This window comes from Marmota monax, unplaced genomic scaffold (assembly GCF_021218885.2).
Source record: "Marmota monax isolate L192 unplaced genomic scaffold, Marmota_monax_Labrador192_F-V1.1 WCK01_AAM20220418_F8-fsc00236, whole genome shotgun sequence".
In the NCBI taxonomy this organism is placed as follows: domain Eukaryota; kingdom Metazoa; phylum Chordata; class Mammalia; order Rodentia; family Sciuridae; genus Marmota; species Marmota monax.
In genome coordinates, this window is record NW_026693806.1 from 1,518,493 (window position 1) to 1,542,971 (window position 24,479).

Sequence of the window (24,479 nt, forward strand, 5' to 3'; positions counted from 1 at the left end):
ACTTACAGGCAAATTCCATCTCCTTATTTTGATAATGTGCTCAGTTTAGGAGCTTGGTAGCCACTCACACTTATACCACTTTTATCAGGGGAGGTAAACCCAGAATTGTGCACCCCTGGAATTGTATATGCTGTCCTGTGTGTGTGTGTGTGTGTGTGTAATGCACATGTTCTACATATTTTTTTTTTCCTGGGAAAAGAAGTTGTAGCATCACTAAAAGGTCCCCTGGTCCCTGCAAAATAATAATTCTTACTTCCTTAGATTATTTAATGTTTAATTGTCTTATTTTATAGTAAATTATTTGTCCTGTTATTACTGTATCATGCCCATTTTAGAGATGAGGAAACAGGTTCAGAAAAGTTCAGAGCTGTTTATGCAGCTAGAAAATAGAAATTACAGAGGGGGGCGGTGGTGCATGTCTATAATCCTAGAGGCTCAGGAGGCTGAAGCAGGAGGATTACAAGTTCAAAGCCGGCCTCAACAACTCAGAAGCCCTCAGCAACTTAGCAAGACCCTGTCTCAATATAAAAAAATAAAAAAGGGGTAGGGATGTTGCTCAGTGGTTAAGCATCCCTGGGTTCAATTCCCCAGGACACGCCCCCCCCTCAAAAAAAAAGAAAGAAAAGAAAAGAAAAAAGAAATTACTGTCTCATTATACTTCCTCACCATTTGTCCATGCAGAATCTTCTACAGTGTTCTGCAAATGGAATTACATCTCAAACATAACACTCAAGACACGCCATCCACATCGACTACAAGAATGTTCATATTTGCCAAACTTCTTTGGAATATAACCAGGGTTTATCAAAATGCGGCTGGCTGTTGCTTGCTGAGCACTAACTGTAGGTAATCTCCTGCACAGGGTGCTGGGGTGCCAGATTAATCCTGTTTTACCTATGAGGAAATGGAGGCGTGTGTTTGCACTTTGTAGAAGTGGCAGAGCAAGGACTGCAGCCAGGTCCATGGGGCTCTGGAGCCAGCGCCAGTATCCCAAGCACAGCCTCCTAAGATGAAGCAAAAAGAATTTTAAGGAGAGACAATTTTGCAAACTAATCTCAAAATCCCTCAAGCTTGGTTGGGAGGAGGAGGAAGTGGTAGCATTGACTGAGGTTAGCTCACAAATGGCTGAGCTAGGCGAAAGTAGCAAGAATTAAAAACACACACAGACAAACCTTGGAGATCGCTCTTTTTCTCTTTAGCTGCAGAGTCATTGTGGTGGGAAATTCTAAGAACACTTCTCCAACAGCTGAGCTCTGGAACTCTTTCAAGTTCTTTTTTAGCACTGAGCTCTTGATGAGGAGGATTCAATGTAACCTACTTCATATCACACTGGGTGTACAGAGGCATTGAATGTAATTACTCGTGAGTTTAAGAAGAAGTAACAGGAAGAACAGGGGCAAACTCATTTCCACTTCCCAGCCATCCAACATCCGCCTCTTAAAGACGAAAACCCTTAGGAGTAGAGATGCTGCAGTGGCTGAAGCTTTGCTCATAGTACCTGCCCTGAGTAACACTTCAATTAAGCATTTAAATAGTAAGTACCGAACCCCAGCAGTCTTGAGCCAGTGAATTTTAATTGCAGCTGCACCCAAGACCATCTGTAAAGCCCTGGGAGTCATGCTTTACAGATATCATTCACCTGGAGGTACATGTAATAACCAATGATGTGCAACAATTTAAGAAACAAAAGCAAACGCTTATTTATTTATTTATTCTCTGAATGTGCTTCAAGTGTAGTATAATTCTAGCAGGACTCATAGTGCTTATTCATAACTGTAGTAGGTGTCCACAAACAGAAATGGACACATACATTTTTCCACACACCCGCCAGTCACATGCATCTACATGCACATATGTACAGCTGACTAATTCACCTCTGTGTGTACTCGGAGATCCTACTTTCTGCCTTGCCCCAGGGAAAGGGAAGCCTTGGCCAAAAGACAAAGAGAAACAGAAGTAGTTAATTTGGGGCTTTTTTTCCTCCCCCTTTTCTTTTCTGAACATCCAGGCTTTGGTGACTTAAAGGTGACTTAAAAGATTTTCAAGGGTAATTTTGACTCGAGGCAGTTTTTGTTTCATGTGCTGACTTTACAACCTACCCCTGAAAAAGGCGCCTCTGTCCAGAGCTTTCTCTTTCAGCAGTCTTTTATCCTGATCAGAAAGTCGATTTCCAAGGCCACTCTGCAGGACCCAACCCAGAGCGTTGGTCTTAAGCCAGGACAATGAATTGGAATAAGAAGAGCCGACCAAAGGTTACCGGGTTCAGCTCTGTACCACACGGAGGTCGTGCCTACGAGGGGGCAGACACCATTTTTCACTGAATTTGTGGCAGGAAGCACCCCAGGATCCCATTCACCAATTACCATGCCACCATTTAGAGGAGAAGTCCAGGAGACCAAAAAGAGGAGGAGGAACGTTGTCCTAAAGTCTTCTCAGGAATACCTGGTTTCACAATTTATACTTAACTGCTGACACCTGAAAGCCGAACATTTTGGTAAAATGAATCAAGTTGTAATGTTTCTTTTATGAGATCCCCTTGCAGGAGAGGGAGGCTTGGCCCCTCATGGCGCCCAAGCTCCGTTATCCATCATAGCAAAGCCAGCTGTCCTAGCCAGCTTTTCAGAGGTCACCCAATCGAACCGGCAGCTCTTACAACTATATTATTGCTTACGGAACAGTAATTGAGGCACCAGATAAAAATTACCTGGTCTAATAGGCAGCGAACAATTTTCACTCAATAAAATTATAAGCCAAATCATTCATTTCATAACACTCTGGCTAATTTATTTGTTGACCTTTTAATATCCATAGCTCTTCAGTGGTATTAACTGCAACTCAGACAAAATCTCTTGTTCATTTCACTTTCATTGATTTTTTTTTTCCATTGAGGCAATAACAGCTACTTGAAAACAGCCTTTTTCTTTCCACTGTAAAAGTCAATCATGTAAGTTGGTATGTCTTACGTTGATATGGCTGCGTTAGCTTACAACCTACTTTAATTTCACATAACCCTACACCATGTTTTTAACAAAGGCAGAGCTTTCTGGTGGATCTCCAGCCACACTGGGTGATGACACATAATGATATGTTTGAGAAATACGAGGGCTGTCATCTCATCTGAACATAAAATCAACTTTAAAATTAGAGGAGGACCAGAAGGCCCTCCTGCATTTTCTCTAGAATGTTTTTGAAGCCTTGGCCTCTGGTAATAACCACAGTAGACTTTCAAAATATTCAATCTCTCCGTTCTAGAAATTGCTACAGATTTTGATTGCGGTTTGAATCTTGCTTTTCTCTACAGACTGTAGACAAGTAGGCACTCGAGGATTCTGAAGGGCACCCACAGGTTCAGCTGACGCAAAATACTATGAAGTCTTTAGAATGCACGGTTATAAAATATAATTGTTACACATTTGGCATTTTATGCCTCCCTAGAAGTAACCACTTGCTACCTACACCTCCTCTGTGCTCCTTTCCATTTCAATTTACTCTAAAGTGGTCCTTAGCCATAATGAGAATGCCCCTTTCAACAGAAACATACTTAATTATATCCATGCTAAATGTAAGTGACTCTTCTCAGTCACAGGGCTTCTGAGTAAAGATTGTTTAAAGTGTCACACTCCAGGCTTCTAATGATGTGCACTAAGCTCTATTTCAAGAAGTTCATATTACAAGAAGAATAAAAAATTGGGGGAATGTCTCGGAGGATCGGAAACTGAACAGTGAGTGCCCACGTGTTGTTTTGGTTTGTTTCCCTCTATCCCTCGCTGCCCTCATTATACTGATTTTTTAGAATGCAGAGTCCTAACAGTGTGGAATTTTCCATTTGGCTGAATAAACACAAAGGAAGTTAGGATATAAAACCACGCTCAGAAATACATCTTGGTACAACTGGCATTTATCACATTGTTCATCCAGCTCCATGGGAAGTGGGCTACAAGAAACATCCAATCAGGTTTTCAGCGTTTGGGCTTTCCGGTCAGTAGTGCCACCCAAAGTTTCCAAAGCAAATGGGGGAAGAGGCAGGACTGAAATTCTGGTGAGCTGGGTGGGCACAGTGTAGGCCCCGCTGTAAACTCTGGGTGAGGAGGCCAGCGAAATCAATGCTGACTCCATTGATAGATGCTTATCTTCTCTAAATCAGGAGTGATTTTGCCACTCCACCGTATTTTACGTTGCTGATATGTGGACTGCTGCATTTCCAGCCCCTGATAAGGCAAAGCAGATTGCTGATAAATAGGTGTCAGGGAAATTTGCAGTGACAATCAAGTATTGCATTTCTTTCTCAGGAATCACCCAACTCAACTTGACTTTGATAATTAATGCTTGTAGTTTTATCTTCTGTTTTATTCTACATCCCTCAGAACATTATTTTCCAGTTAGGTGAGCACAGGCCAAGCATGGATTGTCCTCTCAAATTATGGATCCAAACCTGAATTTAATTTTATGAGTTCCCAGAGTTTCAAAATCTGATTCTGATACTTGAGAATTAATGTCATGTTGGTAAATGGCATACACTGTCTTCGTGGGGTAACCAGTGCATGCTGTGTGCAAAACAAAGTTCAGACCATCTCCCCTGTTCCTTTGGGTCAAGTTACTCAAAATATGAATTGGATTTACAAATGGATACAATAGTGGCCAATTAGACAACCTTCTCCTCCATCCTGGAGAGTTAGAAGCAGCCAGTGACTATGAGCTTATTGGCTGTATATTTGTGGTCAAAAGCTAAAAAGACTCCCGAGGATGGTGAATAGTCTTCAGAGATTTTATTATCATGAGATAGGAAGAGAGATGAGTTAGCTATGTCTGCATATTTGACACCATATGCTTAGTTCTCAAGGTGGCTTTCTGAGAATGTGTAAATACCTAAGTATTTTTAAGGTCCTGAAGGTACAATTAATAAAAGGTTATTGTATATCAAGAACAAGCTCATGTTGTTAGCAGCCTATAACTTGTGATAATGTCTGTACTAGATATGATTCATTATATTAATCACAAAATTAAAATGTAAGCATGGAGTTGTGGCTCAGTGGTGAAGCTCTTACCTGGCACAAGCGAGGCCCTAGGTTCAATCCTTAGCACCACATAAAAATAAATAAAATAAAGGTGTTGTGTCCAACTAGAAATAATATATATATATATATATATATATATATATATATATATATATATATTTTACAAAAAAGCAGGAGTAAAATAGATTTATAAAAAAAGACATTAAAAAAACTCAACAGTGATCACAACTTGACCTTTGGGAATTTATATATTGATTAAAGAGTCTGGAGCCAAATGGAACAACAATTTAAGTCTTCTGCTTTTATTAGTTATACCAAATATCTGACAGTCATTTCAACATATGAATTAGCCATATACTTTTGAAAGTCAGCACTGGTATCTTAGAATAAACTTCAGCAAGAATGTCTCAAGGCCCAAGTTTTACCTAGCATTGTTCTAGGAGCTTAGAGAAGGAGATTGAGACATGTACCTGCCCTCAACAAGAGTCTCCAGTGTATCTGTGAAGGGCGGTGAAGGGTGGTTACACTCAAACTGTTTCTTACAGCCCAGTTTCTCCTTGAGTCTCTCCAATATTTCTGTAGATCTAAATAGAATTTATAGGTCATATCCACATTTTTCCTCTATAGTCCCCCACTCACATCAGAGTGGGGCAGAAGGACCCAGAGCATGGACCAGGTGTCATGCTGGCTGATGTAGAAGGTCAACACTCTTTTTCAGAGAAATGAAATACATGAGGAGATGGGGTATCACTAAAAGTAGAATTATTTCTGATAGAATAGAAGTTCTGTTTCTTAGAGTTCATGCTTTCATACCCGACAGACCTGGGGTGGAATCTCTGCTCGGCCACTCATCAGAAAGAACATTAGCTGATCTTTCTGAGTCTCAGTTTCCTCATTTGCAGAATGGTAATATTAACAGCACGTTCAGAGGCTCTGTGAAGATGAAAGGAGGTCACGTTCCACTTTGAATAAATGATAGCTCTCCCTTTCATTCCTCTACCACTGCTGCTACCTTCTGTAAAGGGCTTGGGAGGAGTGGAAGGCACTGTGGCTGGGCACTGCAAAGAAAGGAGAGAGAAAATGAAAGAAGGAATGGCAAAAGGAGGAGGGTATGGAGAAAGGAAGGGGCCCAGTGCTTTGCTTCTAGGCTGGGGAGGAGGGACTGGACCAGAATAGAGAGCAGTTCTTCAGAGGCACAGGGAGAGGAGACCAGGTGAAGAGGGCAGAACCTTGGATAACCCTAGAACCCGCAGCTCAGTGCTGGGAAACACCCTACCTTGAAAGTTGCTGGAGAATAATATTCAAAAGTATGGCTGGGGCAACTAAAAGCTCAAAAATTATTTGCCAACTGATAGGGCTGCAGCTTCTCTTTGTATGTGTAGCCCATTCAGATTCCCTTTCTTTCTTTCTTTCTCTCTTTCTTTCTTTCTTTCTTTCCAGGGGATTGAACTAAGAGGCACTCGACCACTGAGCCACATTCCCAGCCCTATTTTGTATTTTATTTAGAGACAGGGTCTCACTGAGTTGCTTTAGTGCCTTGCCATTGCTAAGGCTGGCTTTGAACTTGCAATCCTCCTGCCTCAGCCTCCCGAGCGGCTGAGATTACAGACATGTGCCACGACCCTGGGCCCCGATCAGCATTTTTATTAAAAATTTTCAAAGTCATTAGAGTGGTTACACTCAAAACTGTTTCTTACAGCCCAGTTTCTCCTTGAGTCTCTCCAATATTTATGTAGATCTAAATAGATTTTACATGTCATATCCACATTTTTCCTCTATAGTCCCCCACTCACATAATCACTGCAAGAGAGGTGAAGCCAAATTTTGATGGTGAGAGGGAATAGATTAGTACAAAATTGTTGCTTTTAAGGAATAGCCATTTTCTGTTTCTTTAAGAGAAAAGATCTGAGGCCATGAAAAGAAAAAAAATAGTTTAACTCAGGATGTAGATTGGAGAACAAGCTTTCTGTCTTTAAGGAGGCTCTAGGGCTTTTCAATATTTAGAATACAAGCATTTGTCTTTTTAATTCCCAAATGGGACTTTTTTTCCAAGTCCGAGGATAGGATTAATTATCTTGGTAGAGTCTAATCTCTACTCTCATGTTTGAAACTGCAAGCAGGGAGACGTTTTAAACATTATGAAAAGAAGAGAAAATCTCTCCTGACAAATAAATGCCTTGAAAAATTAGATATTAGTACTTTCCAAGTGCTTTTTCTTTTTAGAAATACTAAAATTGAATATTAGAATTGAAGGATCCTTATACTATACTCCTTCTTAATGCCACAAAAATAGGACTTTAGGAATAATTTCAGAGACAAAAGATTATATGAAATACCCAGTTCTTCTCCTTATGGGAAGCTTCTTTCTTTTTTTTAAACATCCTAGGCTCAATCATTTCCTAATGTGAAATTACAGAATTTTCAAATTACCATATAAAACTGCAAAAAAATTACACTTGTGACCACAGAAGGGATAGCATATACTATCAATTTGATTTTTAAAGACATACATCTTTTATACTACCTGTCATTTTTATAATGCCTTTTACAAATTTAATCAATACATTTTAACATTCTATATACTTTAAGTGCAATATACAATAAATATTCAAGTTTCATCTTAAACATGCTTTAGCCTTTAAATTGTTAAAACTGCAGTGCCCTTTCAATCTACTTACATAATGTCATAAAATATACATTTCAAGGTAAATGAAGTCAGCTACTTCAATTTAGTCCCTCAAACTGGTAGTAAATGAGAGGTTAACACCATGGTGCCAAACCCATTATTGAGTAAATTTAGCACCTTGGACAGCTCTGTAAAATCTTTATTGCTTTCCTGACCTGCTCGTCATGTTCTGTCTGTGTGTTCAGTGGCTCTCAGCTCTGATTGAAAGGCAATATATTAGATCCCCAACACAAACACGCTTGGGGGCTAGTTCACTGGGAACGTAATGACATCGAGGTGAGAGCAATTTTCTGGTCACCGAAATCCAAGCACCTTGCAGGTCTGTCGCACTAACTCATGGAGGACCCAGAAATGTCCTTTCTCCTTCCCATTTGCAGAAATAACAAATATCAGTATTGGCAGTACTGAACCAAATGGGGGTCTCCCTTGAACCCTAAGCTGATACCACAGTGCAGGGCATTTTCAAATGGTTGAGATATCATGGAAAGACACAGCTTCCAGAACCACAAAGCCAGGCTCACTCTCCTCGCATTCAAGACTGCTGGCCTGAAGCAGTGTCGTGCTGAACACACACTTGTGGCAATGTGAAGAATGGAAAAACAGGTCCTGCCATCATGGATAAGAGCAGAATGCAACTTTAGGAAACAAGATTCACATGCTTCGCTTTCAGAGGATCAAATACCCAGTGGATTCTGTTGCTGAAAAATGTGGTCACTAAAAATATATAAGATGAAGATAGATAATATGCTTCAAAAGGTGATTTTTTTTAGGTTTACAAAATCTTCAAAATTGTGGAGTAATTTTTTAACTTCCCTCCTCCCTCGTTCTTTGAAATCAATTAAAATCGTTAAAATATAACTAAGTCCTCCATTATAGTGTTGCAAAAGCAAAGTTCCCAAGCTCACTGCCTTACCATCCCTCTCATGCTTTTGACAAACTTGTATTTTTCCCCCTAAAATGGAAAGAAAGAAAAATACCTTCTCTGCCAAGCCCAAACATTGGCATAAATATTTATTTGAAGAAATAAATGAACATAAACCCAGAGAAGTCAAATCTTAGTAAATAAACTAACTTGATCCTGTTTTTGTTTTAATCTTTCCTAAGAGCCAGATAAAGCCATGAGGTTTTAGCAAAAGCAACACAAGCTGAATTTGATCTGAGGATAGGGTTTAGTGTGCCCACACCGTAGTGAATTATTAACTGCTGTGGTCAGACAATACTGAAAACAAAAAGTGGTAAATTATCTTGTAGCTTGCATTAAAAAGTAAAGAAATGATTTCAGATATATTGGTTCAAACTCCATTGATTATATAATGCTTTTCACTCCCTATGTGGAAAATAACTGAATTGTTTTATACAGGGGGTCTAACCGCTTAAGGCAAGCATAAATGTTTATTGAGAACTGAAAACCCCTCTATCTCATTTTTGAATTTAGGACATTATATATGTCATAAGTAGTTACGGCAGTATGACAACTGTTTTATCTTATATTATAGAGAATTTAAAATTGAAAAATGCTAATATGTATCTAAAAGCTTGTCATTTCAAGAGTTGTTCAAGGATTTTTGAAGAGGCTCTGGTGACAGCAAAATGAACGCAATTATTTCCCTATTTTCTGATCAGTGTCTGCAGTCTGTGAAAATTGAACGGCTCTGCTTCTCTATGCTGAACTCCATTGTGTGAAACGTTTAAAGTTAAACTTCTGTCTGAAACTTTACCAACAGCAGGAAATAGTAAACAGAGCTTCCTGAGCATCACGTTGGGTAATCACACCAAGCTCTTTGGTTTGTTCTCTGCTAAGCCTGCATTTTTACTTGCATCAAACTTTGCTTTCCTTTTCAGATTCTAGTATAAATGAATCTGTAGGTAATTAGGACATAAAGAAGAAGGAATCGTTTCTTTTTATCAGAAGAAAAAAAAACTACCACTGGGTGCACTTTGGTGGAACACCCCACATTATTAGAACCATGGAAGCTAAATGTAGAAGCCCCCCTTCATGGAAAGAGGGAGGTATTGTATTTTTTTTTTTTGGCAGCCAGAATGAGCAGCAAAGCATACATTGAGGATGAGAATGAATGAGCAAAAGAGGAAAATGACAGAAAAGAATACTGAAATAGCAAAAAATTGTGGTAAGAGACACAGATGCTGCTAGTCATGAGAATTTCTTTTCAGAGAGGGGTTTCTGGCACACTCCCTTATACCACAGCTCAGCCAGACAGGAGAGATAAACAAAAGAAGTTCAATGCTACATGCTTCTAGTAGCTGAAGATTGATTGGAAATCCCTTGAAAATGACCTGTCTGATAAGGTCATGGTTCCTGGAATAAGCAATTAAGCGCAAAATAAACACATCTTAGGGATTCATAACATGCACTGAATGACATCGATTGTAGTAATCTAGTAAATGACCTAGGAATTGTATTCAGCAATAAACATATGAGTGCTTTATCGTGCCCATGGCAGACTATCGAGTGATCTATTTTATCTTGCAGTACCAATGATGCTCACCTTTTGACTCGATTAAGTGTGTATGTGAACAAGGATAAATTGGTGATTTAACACCAGTCTGGGGATCCCTGAGCTACTGCTTTTATAACCATGTCTTGGTAAAGTAGAGTCATGAGGACCAGAACATGATCATGTGAAAAGATAAGGACAACCTGCCTTTGTTCAGAGCACTGTATCTCCTTTTCTTTTGACAGGAGGTGATACTCAAAAGGGCTGCAGATCTGGTGGAAGCGCTGTACGGCATGCCACACAACAACCAGGTGAGTCTGGATGTCTAACTGTGTGGATGTCCTCGTTTAGTTGAGGATCTCAGATTCTTTATAATAGAAGAAAGCACAAAAGATATAAAAGGCATGTGCCTGAGTTAGGAGGATAAGTAATTCAGGTAGGACGTGGTGTAGGGCTCTTCAATTCTTTCCTTTTATTTGCAAATCTTTTATTGCCTTCTCTATGGAGTCATATTCCTTTACCAGGCAAGAAATATTCCGTATAAAACTAATCTCTACTGGGAAGGTACTTCGTAATTGAAGAAGAGAGTTGCTGGTGCTTTATTTTTACTTCTCTCAGGTTTTCAAGCAAATTTCAGAGGAGAAGGGGGTTTAATTTCTCCTCCTAAAAAGTACAGTGAGGTCTGAATAGAACCGTCCATTTCTGTTTCAAGAGCAGCTCTGCATATGGAATTCAGTTTGTTTCGGAACCTGAATCTGACAAATCCTTCATCTGTTTTCATATTTCCTGAGTCAGTGTTTGGGCACACACCAAACTAACACTTGGGCTCCCAGCCCTGTCCTTTATAGCAGTAGGGGACATGAATTGCAGCTCCCCATCATGCAGTGACCTCAAAGCTCCTGGGTGTTACTAGTGGAGAGGTGAAATCCCAATGGACTTCAAGAGTTCATAAATGGCACCTCAAAGTGAGGCCTTTGCTTTTCTGGGCCTCAGTTTCCCCATTTGTGATCTGGGTGTGGTAATGAGGATACTGGGGTTTCTCAGCAGGGATGCAGAGATTAATAAGGTGAGCCATTGTGGAAAGCCCTGAGCACGGTGCCTGGAAGAGAGTAAGCACTGAGAAAGGGTCTTATTGGGACTGTGACTGGGGCTAACTAAAGGGGATGTTCCTTTGACTTTTCAGGAAATTATTCTGAAGAGAGCAGCTGACATTGCAGAGGCCCTGTACAGTGTTCCTCGCAACCACAACCAGCTCCCGGCCCTTGCTAACACCTCGGTCCATACAGGGATGATGGGCGTGAATTCCTTCAGTGGACAACTGGCCGTGAATGTCTCCGAGGCATCACAAGCCACCAGTCAGGGTCAGAGCTGACTCCGTTCCTCCCTCCCACTTCCCTGCCCTTCCAACCTCAAGCTCTCCACAACATTTGTTTGACATCAGTTTTTATTTTAAAAAGTTGTTTTCTTCCCAAAGGGGAGATTCCTAGTTCACGTGCATTGATATTATTGTAGGATTTTCCTCCTACTCTCACATCTGGAAATGGGGCAAGGGACTCGAAAGGGCTCATGCATGTAGCCACCTCTGCATTTGACTGTTCACCATAAACCATGAATGACAGATCACAAAGAGGGCTGGAATTAAAGTTCTGAGGGGCCAAAACACATCATTCTTGCCCAGGGAAGAGGAACCTGTTAACTCCAGGGTGCATCTCTTAGATTGGTATTTATTTCTGCTCCAAAATGATAATTTATAGGCCCTGCATTGCCACTTCTCACAGCCCTGCTAAGTATTTATGATCTCCTAAGAAATGTGTCTTTTGCTCGCTTCCCATTTTAATCACAGAGCTAGCACCACCAACCCACGCACATGAATCACCCAATCCCTTCCCTCTGGGTGGTGGCTAGGGGGTAACCAACAGAGCCAGCCAGGATTGCCACCACCTGAACACCACCCTCACCCCTGGTTTTGTCTCTACCCCTCAGGTTTCACCCGCAACTCAAGCAGCGTGTCACCACATGGGTACGTGCCGAGCACCACCCCCCAGCAGACCAACTATAACTCTGTCACCACGAGCATGAACGGCTACGGCTCTGCCGCCATGTCCAATTTGGGCGGCTCCCCAACCTTCCTCAATGGCTCAGCTGCCAACTCGCCCTATGCCAGTAAGTAGATATGTGTCCTGTGTCCTGCACCTTCTCCCTACAAGAGCCCACTGGGTAGGGCGGCTCAGTCTGAGGGTCCTCTGCTGCAAGGCATGCCCTCCTATGATGCTGTTAAAGCACCATCATCTCCAGCAGAAATCTCTCACTGCCCTGCTCACCCCATAGTGTCCTTCCAAGAGTCATAACTTTGCTGCAACAGATCATGTCATCCCAAGAACCCACACTTGGAGTCAGAGGGCAGTAGAGTTGGCACTGCTTCTACCAGTTACTAGCTGGAGACCCTGAGCAAGTTCGTTTCCTTCCCAACCCTCAGTTTTCTCATCTGTAAAATAGGGAAGGAGCTAGTGTCCACCCCATCCAGTGCTGCAAAGCATGGAAAAGATAATACTCACAATGAGTTTGCCCCAAGTCCTGGCCCAGGAGAGGCACGTTCAAAAATCCAAGTCATAATCACAATGATGGAAAGATAATAAGGGACGGTGACTCTGTAGTAACAACAACCCAAAGCTTAACATCTCCTCTTAAGGAATACCACTTATTTATTTTTTAATGCTTGGATTTTTCCCATTTGTATTTAGTGTGTTCTTAAAATATGTGTATATATGTGTGTGCATACATATATATTTCCATTCATTTTTTAGTATCTTGTCCCTATCTTAAGGAAGTTTAGCTTAAAGGATTTGTTTGGGTACAGTATTCAAATTGTATCTAAAGAACCTCAAAAATTGGCACCTTTATGTATAACATACATCTAAAGAGCCACAACACATTACCATCTCTCTATATAAAATGTTATGGGCCATAACAACCTTTTGATCTCCCTCTATGCATCTTTACATAGATAACCAAGTTCATCTTGGACATGGCGGGGAACTCTTCTGATGTGTAAATGGGGTCAAACTTGTAAACATCTATAGGAGGACAGATGTGTGCTGTTAAATGAAAGAATATTCATGATTTTTAAAGGAAAACCTTTAGCTAAAAATACTAAAAACTGCTGTCCTCCACTGTAGTGGAAATGTGAAGTGTGAAAATCCTTTGAAAGAGAAAAGTTCATTGTTGACCTATAAGAGAGTTATTTCTAAAGGCATACTTAGGTCTTTCACTTTCTGGCTGTGTGGAATTCTATAATTCTATTTTATTTGCTTGGAATCAGCAGTTTGTTGAACATTTAAAAATCTCCAAATAATCTGCATGTAGTGTCTATCTGCTCAGGAGTCAACACTTGGGGTCAGTTTCACATCAGATTTTGATGTATTGAAAGACACTTTCCCACAGATCTATCACTTCTGTGTTCTCTCATCTATTCAATCAGAAAATGTTTCAATCATGACCTGAAAATTAAAAGGTGGCATTCTTAATTAAATCAATAAACTAATTGCTCTATGGTAGCAATTCAATTTAGGGGCTTGGGTTGTTCCCCTCAAGCCTGTGCACACCCAGCGAATCCAGTCTGAGATTGCATCTGTCAGACTGTGAAACTTCGAACATTTAATTTCCATTAATTGATTTCTTCAGTGCTCACAAATATAGTATTAAATTCTCAAACAGGCTCTCAGATGGGACGGTTTTATCTGCATAAATGCAAATAAAACAATAAATACAAAGCCCAGCTGATTTGAATTTTTGCCTCTATGATATTTAATTATTCATAAACCACTCATGTTGAAAAATTCCAACAGAATAAAAAATAAAATAAGACATTCTACTGGTGAGCATACTTTTGGTATGGTGGCTGATAACTAATAATGTTATAACAAATGGAGCTGCGTGACTATTTTTTACCCCTTCCTCTGTTAACCTCCCCCCAAATTCCCCACCTCTAAATACACATAATGATCGCATTTGCCAACGAGATTAATTGCCTTCCTCAGTGAACCAGCAGGATTTCAAGTCTACGAATATTTAAAAATCAACTCCAGTGCAGGAGTTTTGCAATTTAAATGGGTGTTATTATTGAACGTATTTTCACATTTACAAATCCTAAGAGATGTATAAAAATGCTGGCCTCATTAAAAGAAAAAGTACAGTTTAGAAAATGTTCATAAAAACTCTTGAGGATGTTGGGGTTGTCCGCTCTGTGTTCTGCCCAGAAAGCATCCAGCCTTTGGGCTGGGAAGTGCCTTGAGTAGAATACAGGGGTTCTTTTCCCTGAATCTAATGGGTAACCTGCAACCCATTGGATTCCCACATCCCTAACTTCCCAAAGCCAGAAGGCCAGGGATTAGGCCACCCACACAGCTCTTTGGACCCTGATGGGCTCACAGGAAGGGGGCTTTTTCCTTTGGAGATCTGTTTCCTTCTCAGGGTAGCAGAGTGAAAAGAACACTAAATTTGAATTTGATCCTTCCCTTCATCATAGTCTAGCGATGACTATGAGCAATTCGCTGAACTGCTTCTGAGTTGCAATTGCTCTGGTGCAAAAAAACACGACATAGCCTCTGACTTAAAGTTGCTTTACCAGTGACAAGATGAAAAAGATGTGAAGATTCTTGTGCATGACAAAGCAATATGTGATGTTTATTAAATAATATGAAACATAATAAGATAGGTGGAAGTGCCTAGAATTTAAATTAAATGCCTGGAAATCACTGGACAGGATTCATAATTTTCTGCAGGAAATGGAGGAAATAGAAAGTGAGGGTATGAGGACATTAGCCTTGGCATAATGTTCAAAATCTCTTGACTCCTGAAGTAACTGAGAAATAAATTAACCATGCACAAGAGAGGAAAGGCCATACAGATCATAGGACCATGAGAATGTCCCTGGGCCAAGCTCATTCATATCCCCAAGCAGCTCGGTTTTCTCTTTCTGAATTGCCAAAGTTCTCCCACCATTGATTATCTGCACCCTACTACTCTCAGACTGTGAGTATTTACATAAGATTTCTAGCCTACTGCTAGAATTCACAAACATTTATGTTCAGCTTCACAAGAGAATGGCAGAAAGAATTTGAACTTGGGTTTATAGCTCTGCATTTTCCACAAGTGTTGCACACAGTAGTCTGTTTATCAACCTGGCTTCCAAGCAATGGAGATCTATGTTGTGGAACATTGAGGTAGCGTAACATCCTCAAAGAACTCAGCCCCTTGGAGAGAAATGGGACACTCCCACCACTATCTGCCAGTGCCTTAAGTTGGAATCTTGGTCTTGCCTTCAGCTCACCCTCCTACATCCCATTCCATCATAATGACCACTCCCTTTGGAGCTGGCCTCTCCCAATCCCTTCTATCCCCAGTCCCTTTGCTAACAACACCTTAGTTTAGGCCCCACCTGGAATCCTTCCCTGGGCATCTTTTCTGGGGGGGCCCTCTCTGATTTCCCTTCCTGACTTCAGAGTTGGCCAGGCTCCTCTCTGTCACTGTTTTGTGCTGCTCTATCCCAGATGAAAAGGAATTGCACTCTCATTCCCTGGCCTAGAAGACTCTGAGGGTGGTGGCTCTGTTTTGCTCTATAACACACTCAGCATGCACTGCCTTGGGCTGATCAGAAAGGACCATTCCCCCTGCAGGAAACTGCTAACTATGACTCCAGTGCCTCACACACACAGTAGGCCCACAATAAACACACAGAAGATCAGCAACAATGAAAGGTATCCAAGTACCAAATGATGAAAAGGTACAGCATCCTGAGAACTCGGGGAGGGTTCATGCCTGAGTTTGGCCTGGTCAGGGCCTGAGGGTTGGCTCCAAGCTTCCTCATCTCAGGGTGCCACGAGAGGCACTGACCTTTCTTTCCCATTGCCCCCTTAGTCGTGCCATCCAGCCCCACCATGGCCTCCTCCACAAGCCTCCCCTCCAACTGCAGCAGCTCCTCGGGCATCTTTTCCTTCTCACCAGCCAACATGGTCTCAGCCGTGAAACAGAAGAGTGCTTTCGCCCCGGTCGTCAGACCCCAGACCTCCCCGCCTCCCACCTGCACCAGCACCAATGGGAACAGCCTGCAAGGTAAGTCCCAGGCCTGGTGGTCCATCCAGAGTGGATGTACCTTCACCCCTCAGCCAGGGCCTGAAGCGGGTGCATCACGGCTGCTGACATGAGTAGCCGTGCGCCTCCTGATTCTCCCTGACCTCATCACTTATTCCTTTGGGTTCATTCTCCTTGGTCCTGGCTTTACTGAAATAGCCCTAGAAATCCTCTGGCCAACTCCAGCAATTCTGCTCAGGCTCAGAATTTGCTTGGGGATACTGTCTCCACTCACTAACGAAAAGTGACGACTCACTTCTCCCTTCTTCTTCCCCGTTTTCCGTTGTCACTATTATTAGGCTAGTCTTCTGTGGACGCTAATGAGTTCTCTACTGCAGGGTATCTCTGGGGACTGGCCTTCTCCTGCAGTAGGTCACTCAGTGTTTCCTTCCTGTTGCCTGAATCAGAGTGAGCATGAGTTGGGCTGATAACAGGGATGGATGAGCCACAGCCTGATCAGAGCCCCCAAGTGAATGATCACACACCAAAGCCCAGCACCTTCCTGCCTAGCACCAGAAACCCTAGGGTATTCTGCTTCATACTAAAATTGTTGAATCTTGAATCTCTTTCCTACCACAGAATGTGGAAAATAACAGTCATCACCCTTGAGATGAGCTTTCATTCATTATGGGGAAATTAAAAAAAAAAAAAAACCTTTAAAAATGGGTCCACTATTTCTCACCTTTTCTTATGTGCCCTACCCTGAGTATGGTTTTGGCCAGTAGGACCTGATCTGTTCTTCTGCAGCAGGAGTTGTGGTAGGTTCTCATTATCACGACCTTACAGATGAGAAAACTAAAGTTTGCATAGGCTGTGAATTGCTTGACACCCAACAGCTGGTGGGAGGTCAATGCTGGCTTCAAAATCGAGCTAAAAAATTCACCTCCTCTTTCCATCTCCCAAGAGCTTTATTATTCATAGGGGATAAGGAGGACATATCCCAGATTTCTAAGGCAGCTGGCAGGGAAATAAAATCAATAAAATAATCAGCCACCATTTACTGAGCACAGAACAGTATATTGGGGCAGTGTTAAGCAGGGAGCTGGCTGTGATGTAATCCTCAAGAGCATGAGGGGTATTATGATCACTATGGTGCACGTGATGAAGGAGGGGTAAATATCTGCCCACAGAGCCAGCAAATGATGAGAATGAATGTAAACCCCGGTGGGGCCTGTGTCATTAATCCCTGCCCTGCATGGCTCCCCACAGTGTCTCATGTTGGTGTCTGGCTTATCACTCATGGAGATCAACCATGGAGGCCAGGAAGGGGTCAAGAGAGTAGTCACACATTTGGCATTTTCCAGGCCTATTCGTTCTGTATGCTGCATGCATACTCATACACCCACACCCTGCACTGGGTACTCTTGTTGTGGCAGGTATACATCGATTCTCCCAAAGACCCTGTCAGGCCAATCCTGTACTTGTTCTATAGAAGGGAAGATTGAGGCACAGTTTGCTCAAGGTCACATAGTAAAACATAGAGCCAAAATTGAGCCTAAAGCCTGTGACTCCAGGGCCTGAGAACCTAATCACTCTGCTTCCCTGCCTCTAGCCAGGCTTTTCAAAACATTCCCCAGAACCTGCTGTCCAATCTGCTCAGCAAAGTCAAAGACAGTGCCCAGCATAGCACACAAATGCCACTCACTACTCCACACGTTGGCCAGTCCATCTTCTTAGAGAAAGAGGAAAAGAAGTTTCCCCAGGGAATTGCATCTCAGTCAGTGTTATTCATGATAGGAGGTACCTACCTCCACAGAGGAGAGCCACCCCTTCCTGCCAGTGTGTCTCTTTTTCAGTTAAAAATAACACTTTATTACCCTCACTGTGTCTCCAGCTGGCACGCTAGGGTCAGGATGCTGAAGCGACTGTAACTTATAATAGGCTTAAAGAATGATGATACCTAAGGAGGCAGGAATTGACCATTCCTGAGTGACTCGTGTCGACCCTGGTGGAACATAGATTTGACATGAGGAGCAGTACAGAATGGGGTTTGCCATCAACAGTGGACGAATAACCAGAAGAAAAAAATCCCTACTGCGTCACATCTGCTCAACAGCCCACAGTGGCTTCAGGGGAACCTTTCAGCAAGGCCCAATGTCTTCATGTTAATGGCTAAATCTCTGCCCCTGTGTTACCATGTCTGACACATGGGCTCGGGGCTTGGAGGACCCAGGTTCTGGCTCAAGACACATGGTGCTCTCATGATGAAACCCCTTCCATTCCAACTAGACATGTGTGATTCTTTCCAGACTCTTCTCTACCCCATGCTCTGACTAATTAAGCATGATCAAAAGAAAACAAAATGCTTTTTTATTCCCCACAATGCTATCATCTACCAAGCATCCCAAGTCTTGAGGGACGACAGTAGTGGAAGCAGGGGTATAGAAATTCCAGTGAAATTAACCAAGACCTCATTACTTGAGACTGTTCTTCCTGTCTGCTTCCCCCAACCCTTCACTCACTAGGTAGAGCCCACTCTGCAAATCACACCTTCACCCTCCACATGCAATCTCCAATAGGACAAGGAGAACCCAGCCTAAGGGGGCTCTTGCTTGGGCCTTGGGGTCTCCCTGGGAAAAGTAATATTCTAATAGTGGGCTTTTACATCATCTTTAACCTTCTGAACTTCACTTTGACCTTTAGAAAGAGCTATGTGGGTTGAAGCACTGCCTCACAGGAGGGTCTTACAGGGTCTTACTTGTCCTTTGCTGTATCCCAGTAGCACCTACTTTATTTGGACTCAACCAGTTCAGAACTGTGATCATTAAGACAGGCCAAGTGATGAAGGAAGAGTTGGTTAAGCAAATTGACCATGTAAACAAGATTAGAGGTGACACATTTAGGCTGTTTAAGTATTTTAAAGGCCTATTTACCTCCAACTACCACTCTGTTAATTGTACATCTTTCAATATTTTTTTTTAAGCCTACTCCTTAAAGCTCTCTTTGCTAGCAGTCCTGACTAAGCCTCCTCCAGTGACTGCAAGCATTTCCATCCCTGACAGACAGGTCCTGGTGGTGATGAGGTTCCTCACACCTCTCACATAGAGGGCTTGCTCCCAGCCTAGCTTCTGTGGTCTTCCCAAGTGTGCTTTGATGTTTATTGTCCCCACTTTCCAGACATGGAAATCAAGACTTGGTGCTAAGATGGCTTGTGTAGAGGTATTCAACCAGACATATTCAACCAATCTTCCCTTCAGTAGATAGGGAACACAGGGGTCAAACTTCCATGCCCCTATTTCCAACCTCTGCTGCTTTACCAAACTACGTTCAAGCCAAACTGTTAGCCCCATATGGATTACACAATCCTAACATTGCAAACTCTCTCTGTATTAGAGGAGACATGACACCAAAATAAGTACAGAGGGAAGGATTAGAGAGAATCGGAAGAACTTCATGGCTACAGCTGTCCTTCAACTCTATCTCAGATGAAGGGCAAGTAGGATTCCAGTACATGGAGCTGGCAGAGAAGGTCAGTTTAAGCAGAAGGGCGAGGACAACCTTAGCCAGGGAGCAGAGGCAGACAAGTGCTGGTTAATGTGCAGGAACTGGTGAGTAGCTCAGCAACCTGGAGCACAGGAGACATGAAGCAGGAGAGGCGGAAGGAGGTCTGTTCCAAGGACAGACCTTCCAAGTCCTACTCCTTCCATGAGTCCTACTCCTCTTTATATCTGCTGTTATTCACAGGTTCCACTGGGATCCCAACTGCCTTTGTCTCCCAGGCACATAAAACCTTTGAAGATTGATCATATTTAGGAGAAAGTTTTTTAGGACAAAGTGACTCTTTTGTCTCAGCACTCCTGGAGCCTTGCAAGATGTTGTGTTAAAAAAGTAATTGTTGTGGTCAAACAAGCAGCAAATGATGCTTACTGAGTCACACTGTCTTGGTGAGACACAGGGTACTATGAGTTTACTAAAGGTGCTGAGACATCTTGCAGCTGAACAAAAAAATAACCACAGTCATCCCTCAGTATCCACTGAGAATTAATCCCAGGACCCCTCTGGATACCAAAATCCATAGATGCTCATATCCCTTATATAAAATGTCATGCAATTTACATACAACCTTGGCACATCCTCCACTATTCTTTTAAGTCATCTCTAGGTTACTCATGACAAATGCAATGTAAATGATGTGTAAATAGTTGTTATATTGTTTCAAGAATAGCAAGAAAAAAGCCTTCACATGTTTAGTACAGATGTGATTTTTTTAATTTCAAAATTTAAAATTTAAACTTAAAAAATTTATTTTTAATTGACACACTAATTTGACATGTTTATAAGGTACAATGTGACATTGGAACGTATATGTAAAGGTCAGTTCAGGGTAACTGGCATAGCTGTCATCTCAGATATTTATCATTTCTTTAGAAACATTCAAAACCCTCTCTACTAACTAGTGGAAATGTTCAATTAATTGTCATCAGCTAGTTACCTGGCTGTGCTATGGAACATGAGAAGCTATTCCTTTGATTCACCTGCTCCAGTACCTGTTAACCCTCCTTTCCCCGTCCCTTCATTCCAGGGTCTGGTAACTACAACTCTGTTCTCTACTTTTCTGAAATCAACTTTTTAGTTTCCACTTATTAGTGAGAACATGCTGTATTTGTCTTTCTGTGCCTGGCTTGTTTCACTTAACATAATGTCCTCCAGATTTTTTTGATCCATATTTGGTTGACTCTGCAGATGCGGAACCCGTGAATATGGAGGGCCAATTATATTCCACTTTGTTTGCTAACCTTATTTGCCCACAGAATACTTCTCCACATGTTAAGACCAATTAATATCATATGAAAATCTTTGAAAACTGCATCTCTATTTTGAATTGATAGAAAAAAACGCAGAGAAGCCTCCTTCCATTCTTATCAGGATGAATTCACAGGCAAATCCTGACCCCAGACCTCCCCAGTGTGTCTGTTTTCACAGGCCAATGACTTGAGTCACCAGCTATGCTCTGTCTCCATCCATGGAAATGTTCTCTCCCTTCTCCTAGAGCTTATGCCCCTCAGAGGATAGGTCCTATACAAGTCAGGATTAGAGGAATTCATTAATCAAGAGAGAGGCAGCCCCGAGAAAGCTGTCACATGCCATTGGAATCCCCATGAATGTTGAGATTCTGATCTTAACCATGCCCTGAACAGTATGCAATGACAAAATTAAGAACATAAAGGCCAGGAGGATCTCACAGAAATGGTCCCCTATCATATACTTTTTTTTTCTTTCCAAGTTTGTTGAAGCTCAGCCTGGCTGCCTCCTCTAGACCCTAGACCCTATCTGCTACCAGATCCTATAGAATTCTTTTTATGCACATATGCAGTTTGTTCAAGATCTTCTTCTACACCTCCCTGCCCCATGCTTGTTAAGCTCATAATTCTTACACATACGGTGTGTTAGGTGGGTACTATTCTACCCTCTCACCCCCATCTCTCTCAGCTCTGCAAAACTGTTCATTTTTGTCTATGTTCTTATCAAAATGTATATACCATGGTGAAAACTGTATTGCTTTTCAAACCAATAGTTTTTTCTTTCTTTCTTTCTTTTTCTTTTTTTTTTTGGTGGTGGTGTTGGTGGGAGAGTTCTGTCAGAGAATGTGATCACCCAGCTGCTGGGAGAAATGTCAGCACCACCATGGTCTTGTGATGTTTGGGCACATGGTACTGAGTGTGATGTCCTCATGGGAATCTTCTTGGGCCTCACTTGGGCAAGTCTGCATACCAGTGGCATTTCTGGAACATTCCAAGTCTCAGACACCCATCCCTCTCACCCACATAATTAATTTTCAGATCACAGCACAGATATAAGGAGAACAGTTTTTAAACCCAAGGATTTCACACAATCATGCAGTCAGTTTTCTTAATGAAAAGATCTCTTTTGAGGTACCTCACTTCAGAGACCCAAACAGTGTTCTTTTCCTGGAATTTACTTAGCAATAAAGTTTCTGTCTTTGGAGTTTAGGAAATCCATGCATGAGATTTAGGATGCTGTATTCCCCTGATAGTATACAAAGAATTCTCGGTGTATGTCCATGCCTGCCTCTGAGACTCTCAGACCAGAACATGAGCCAAGCAAGAAAAGGTGAGGCAATGGGGCAGGCCAAATCTACCACCTAGAGCCCTCAGATATGTTTGTTTGTTTTTAATGTGTTATTTGCTAACATATGTAAGCTGGGCTACTGGGCTATTGAATCTTTTTTTTTTTAATTCACATCTTTAGCTTCTCTTAAAATCAGAGAAGCAGGGCCCAGCTTTGTTCCTGCAGAGCAGCATTTTGGGGGAACCAAGTTGCTACCCATTCTGCAGGAGGCAAGGTCTTGGTACTGTCCCCTCCATCCCTACTCAGGGAACATTGCTTGCTCATGTGCCCAGGTCATGAGGTACTGAAGTGTGCAACCCCTATAGACCAGATTGAAAGTGCTGTCAGCTACAGATTAGTACCTTAGTTACCTGTGTTTACCTCCTGATACACGTTAGCCAGGTCCATGGACCACAGCTGCAGGAAGGTTGTTAACTTTCTAACTTTGTTTTGAATTAAGTTGACACTGCTTGAGTCATTCAGCCATGCAGTAGGGGACGGCCCTTTAATGTGGGGAACACAGAGGACATGTCAGGAGAAGGCGAAAGAGACTCGCTTCTTGGGTTATACTACTGTCCTAAGGAAGGGTGCTGGGACCCACTGGCATCCCAAATGAAAGCATCCTTAGGGAAGCAGAGCCACATCAAGTTGTCACATTGCAGGGACCCTCACCCCTCCTCGCCTTTGCAGCTAACAGCATTTTGAATTCTCAAGTTCAGGCTTGGCTTGAAATACTGAGCTCCCCATTTCACTGAAATCTAGGGCTCACTTGACTCTTAGGGCAACAGCATTTTGGACTGATCCAAAATCTTTGGGGGTTTTAGTTGGTCTGCCTTTGGCAAAAGACAACTTCCTGTTTCTAAGAAAAAAAGGCTTATGAGGGCTTAGGAAAAGGACTCCAGGAGCTTTTGGACTGCAAAAGGGCTCTTGCAAAACAACATTTGGATGATTTACGTGTAAATGAATCAGAAACATGTGGGTTGAATTTCCTTGTGAATACAGATGGGTTTAAAAATTAACGGAAAAAGTGTTTGGCAAAATACGTTTTGGTTTTTCTTTTAATTGAATCTAAAATGTCAGGGGGTGGGGGAGGGGAAGCCAGAGAGTTGGGGGGCCTCAGGGCTCAGAGTCCTGCCTGTCCTCCCAGAATTCACTGCAGGATTTGTGGTAGTGGGGGTTCACTAAAAAATAAAATAAAATAAAATAGACACTTTCTTCCAGACTTGATGCTTGATCATGAAGAGGGGGATACTTCCTAGTCATAATCTGCACTGACAAGAACAGTCATTTAAATGACTTGCCAATTAAAAGAAAGAAAGAAAGAAAGAAAAGAAAAGAAAAAAAAAACAGTGACTTTCTTCCCCCCTTCAGGGCCTAACAGGGACACTAAGCATTTCTGGGAGCCGAAGATCACTGCCTCCTGCTTCTAATATAGGCCTCCCTCCGTCTTTCAAAATTGACACACTCTTAGTTTTCTTACAACTACCCTCTTAATTCCTCATACTGATTAGGGAAAGTGTGCCTTATAGGATGGTGATGTAAGAGGAAAAATAGCCCAGAGAATGTAAATGGCGCACACAAGGTCACCCAGCATCAGAAGTGGTAGGTTAAAAATTATGGGTTCTTCCTAGGAGCTGGACCCAGGCTAAGCTTTCTGCATATGTTATTTTATAAAGCCTCTCATAACCCTGAGTGCCATGATTAACTGCATGTCCTAAGGAAGGAGGCTGAGGTTCAAGAAGATGAGTAACTACTTCAGGGAAACTTGCAGAGGCAGAAAAGCCTGAGTTGGAGCCCTGGCCTCTCCCATTCCATGCTCCCTAAATGCCACCACTTATGTGTGGCCTCCTAACTCCAAATCCTTGAAGAGAATTTTGGTTCCCTCAAACAGCTTTCCCTCTTCTGAAGATCTCACCCCAGCTTTCCTAGGCTACAATTTTTAAAAATATTTATTTATTTATTTATTTTAGTTGTAGTCAGACACAACACCTTTATTTTATTTATTTTTATGTGGTACTGAGGATCAAACCCAGGGTCTTGCACATGCTAGGCGGGCGCTCTATCGCTAAGCCACAACTTCAGTCCCCTAGGCTACAATTTTGAAAGGAGCCTGGTCAGATCATT

General features: G+C 42.0%; 1 protein-coding gene across 8 annotated transcripts in view; it reads left to right on the forward strand.

Annotated features, from left to right (window-relative positions):
- Ebf1 (EBF transcription factor 1) overlaps nucleotides 1-24,479 on the forward strand; it is a 379,326-nt gene that overhangs the window by 351,948 nt on the left and 2,899 nt on the right. For all 8 annotated transcript variants that reach the window (XM_046462212.2, XM_046462213.2, XM_046462214.2 and 5 more), the window contains exons 12-15: nucleotides 10,403-10,468; nucleotides 11,341-11,518; nucleotides 12,141-12,320; nucleotides 16,074-16,268. In XM_046462212.2, coding sequence (XP_046318168.1) covers nucleotides 10,403-10,468; nucleotides 11,341-11,518; nucleotides 12,141-12,320; nucleotides 16,074-16,268 — 619 coding nt within the window. The remainder of the gene's footprint in view (nucleotides 1-10,402; nucleotides 10,469-11,340; nucleotides 11,519-12,140; nucleotides 12,321-16,073; nucleotides 16,269-24,479) is intronic.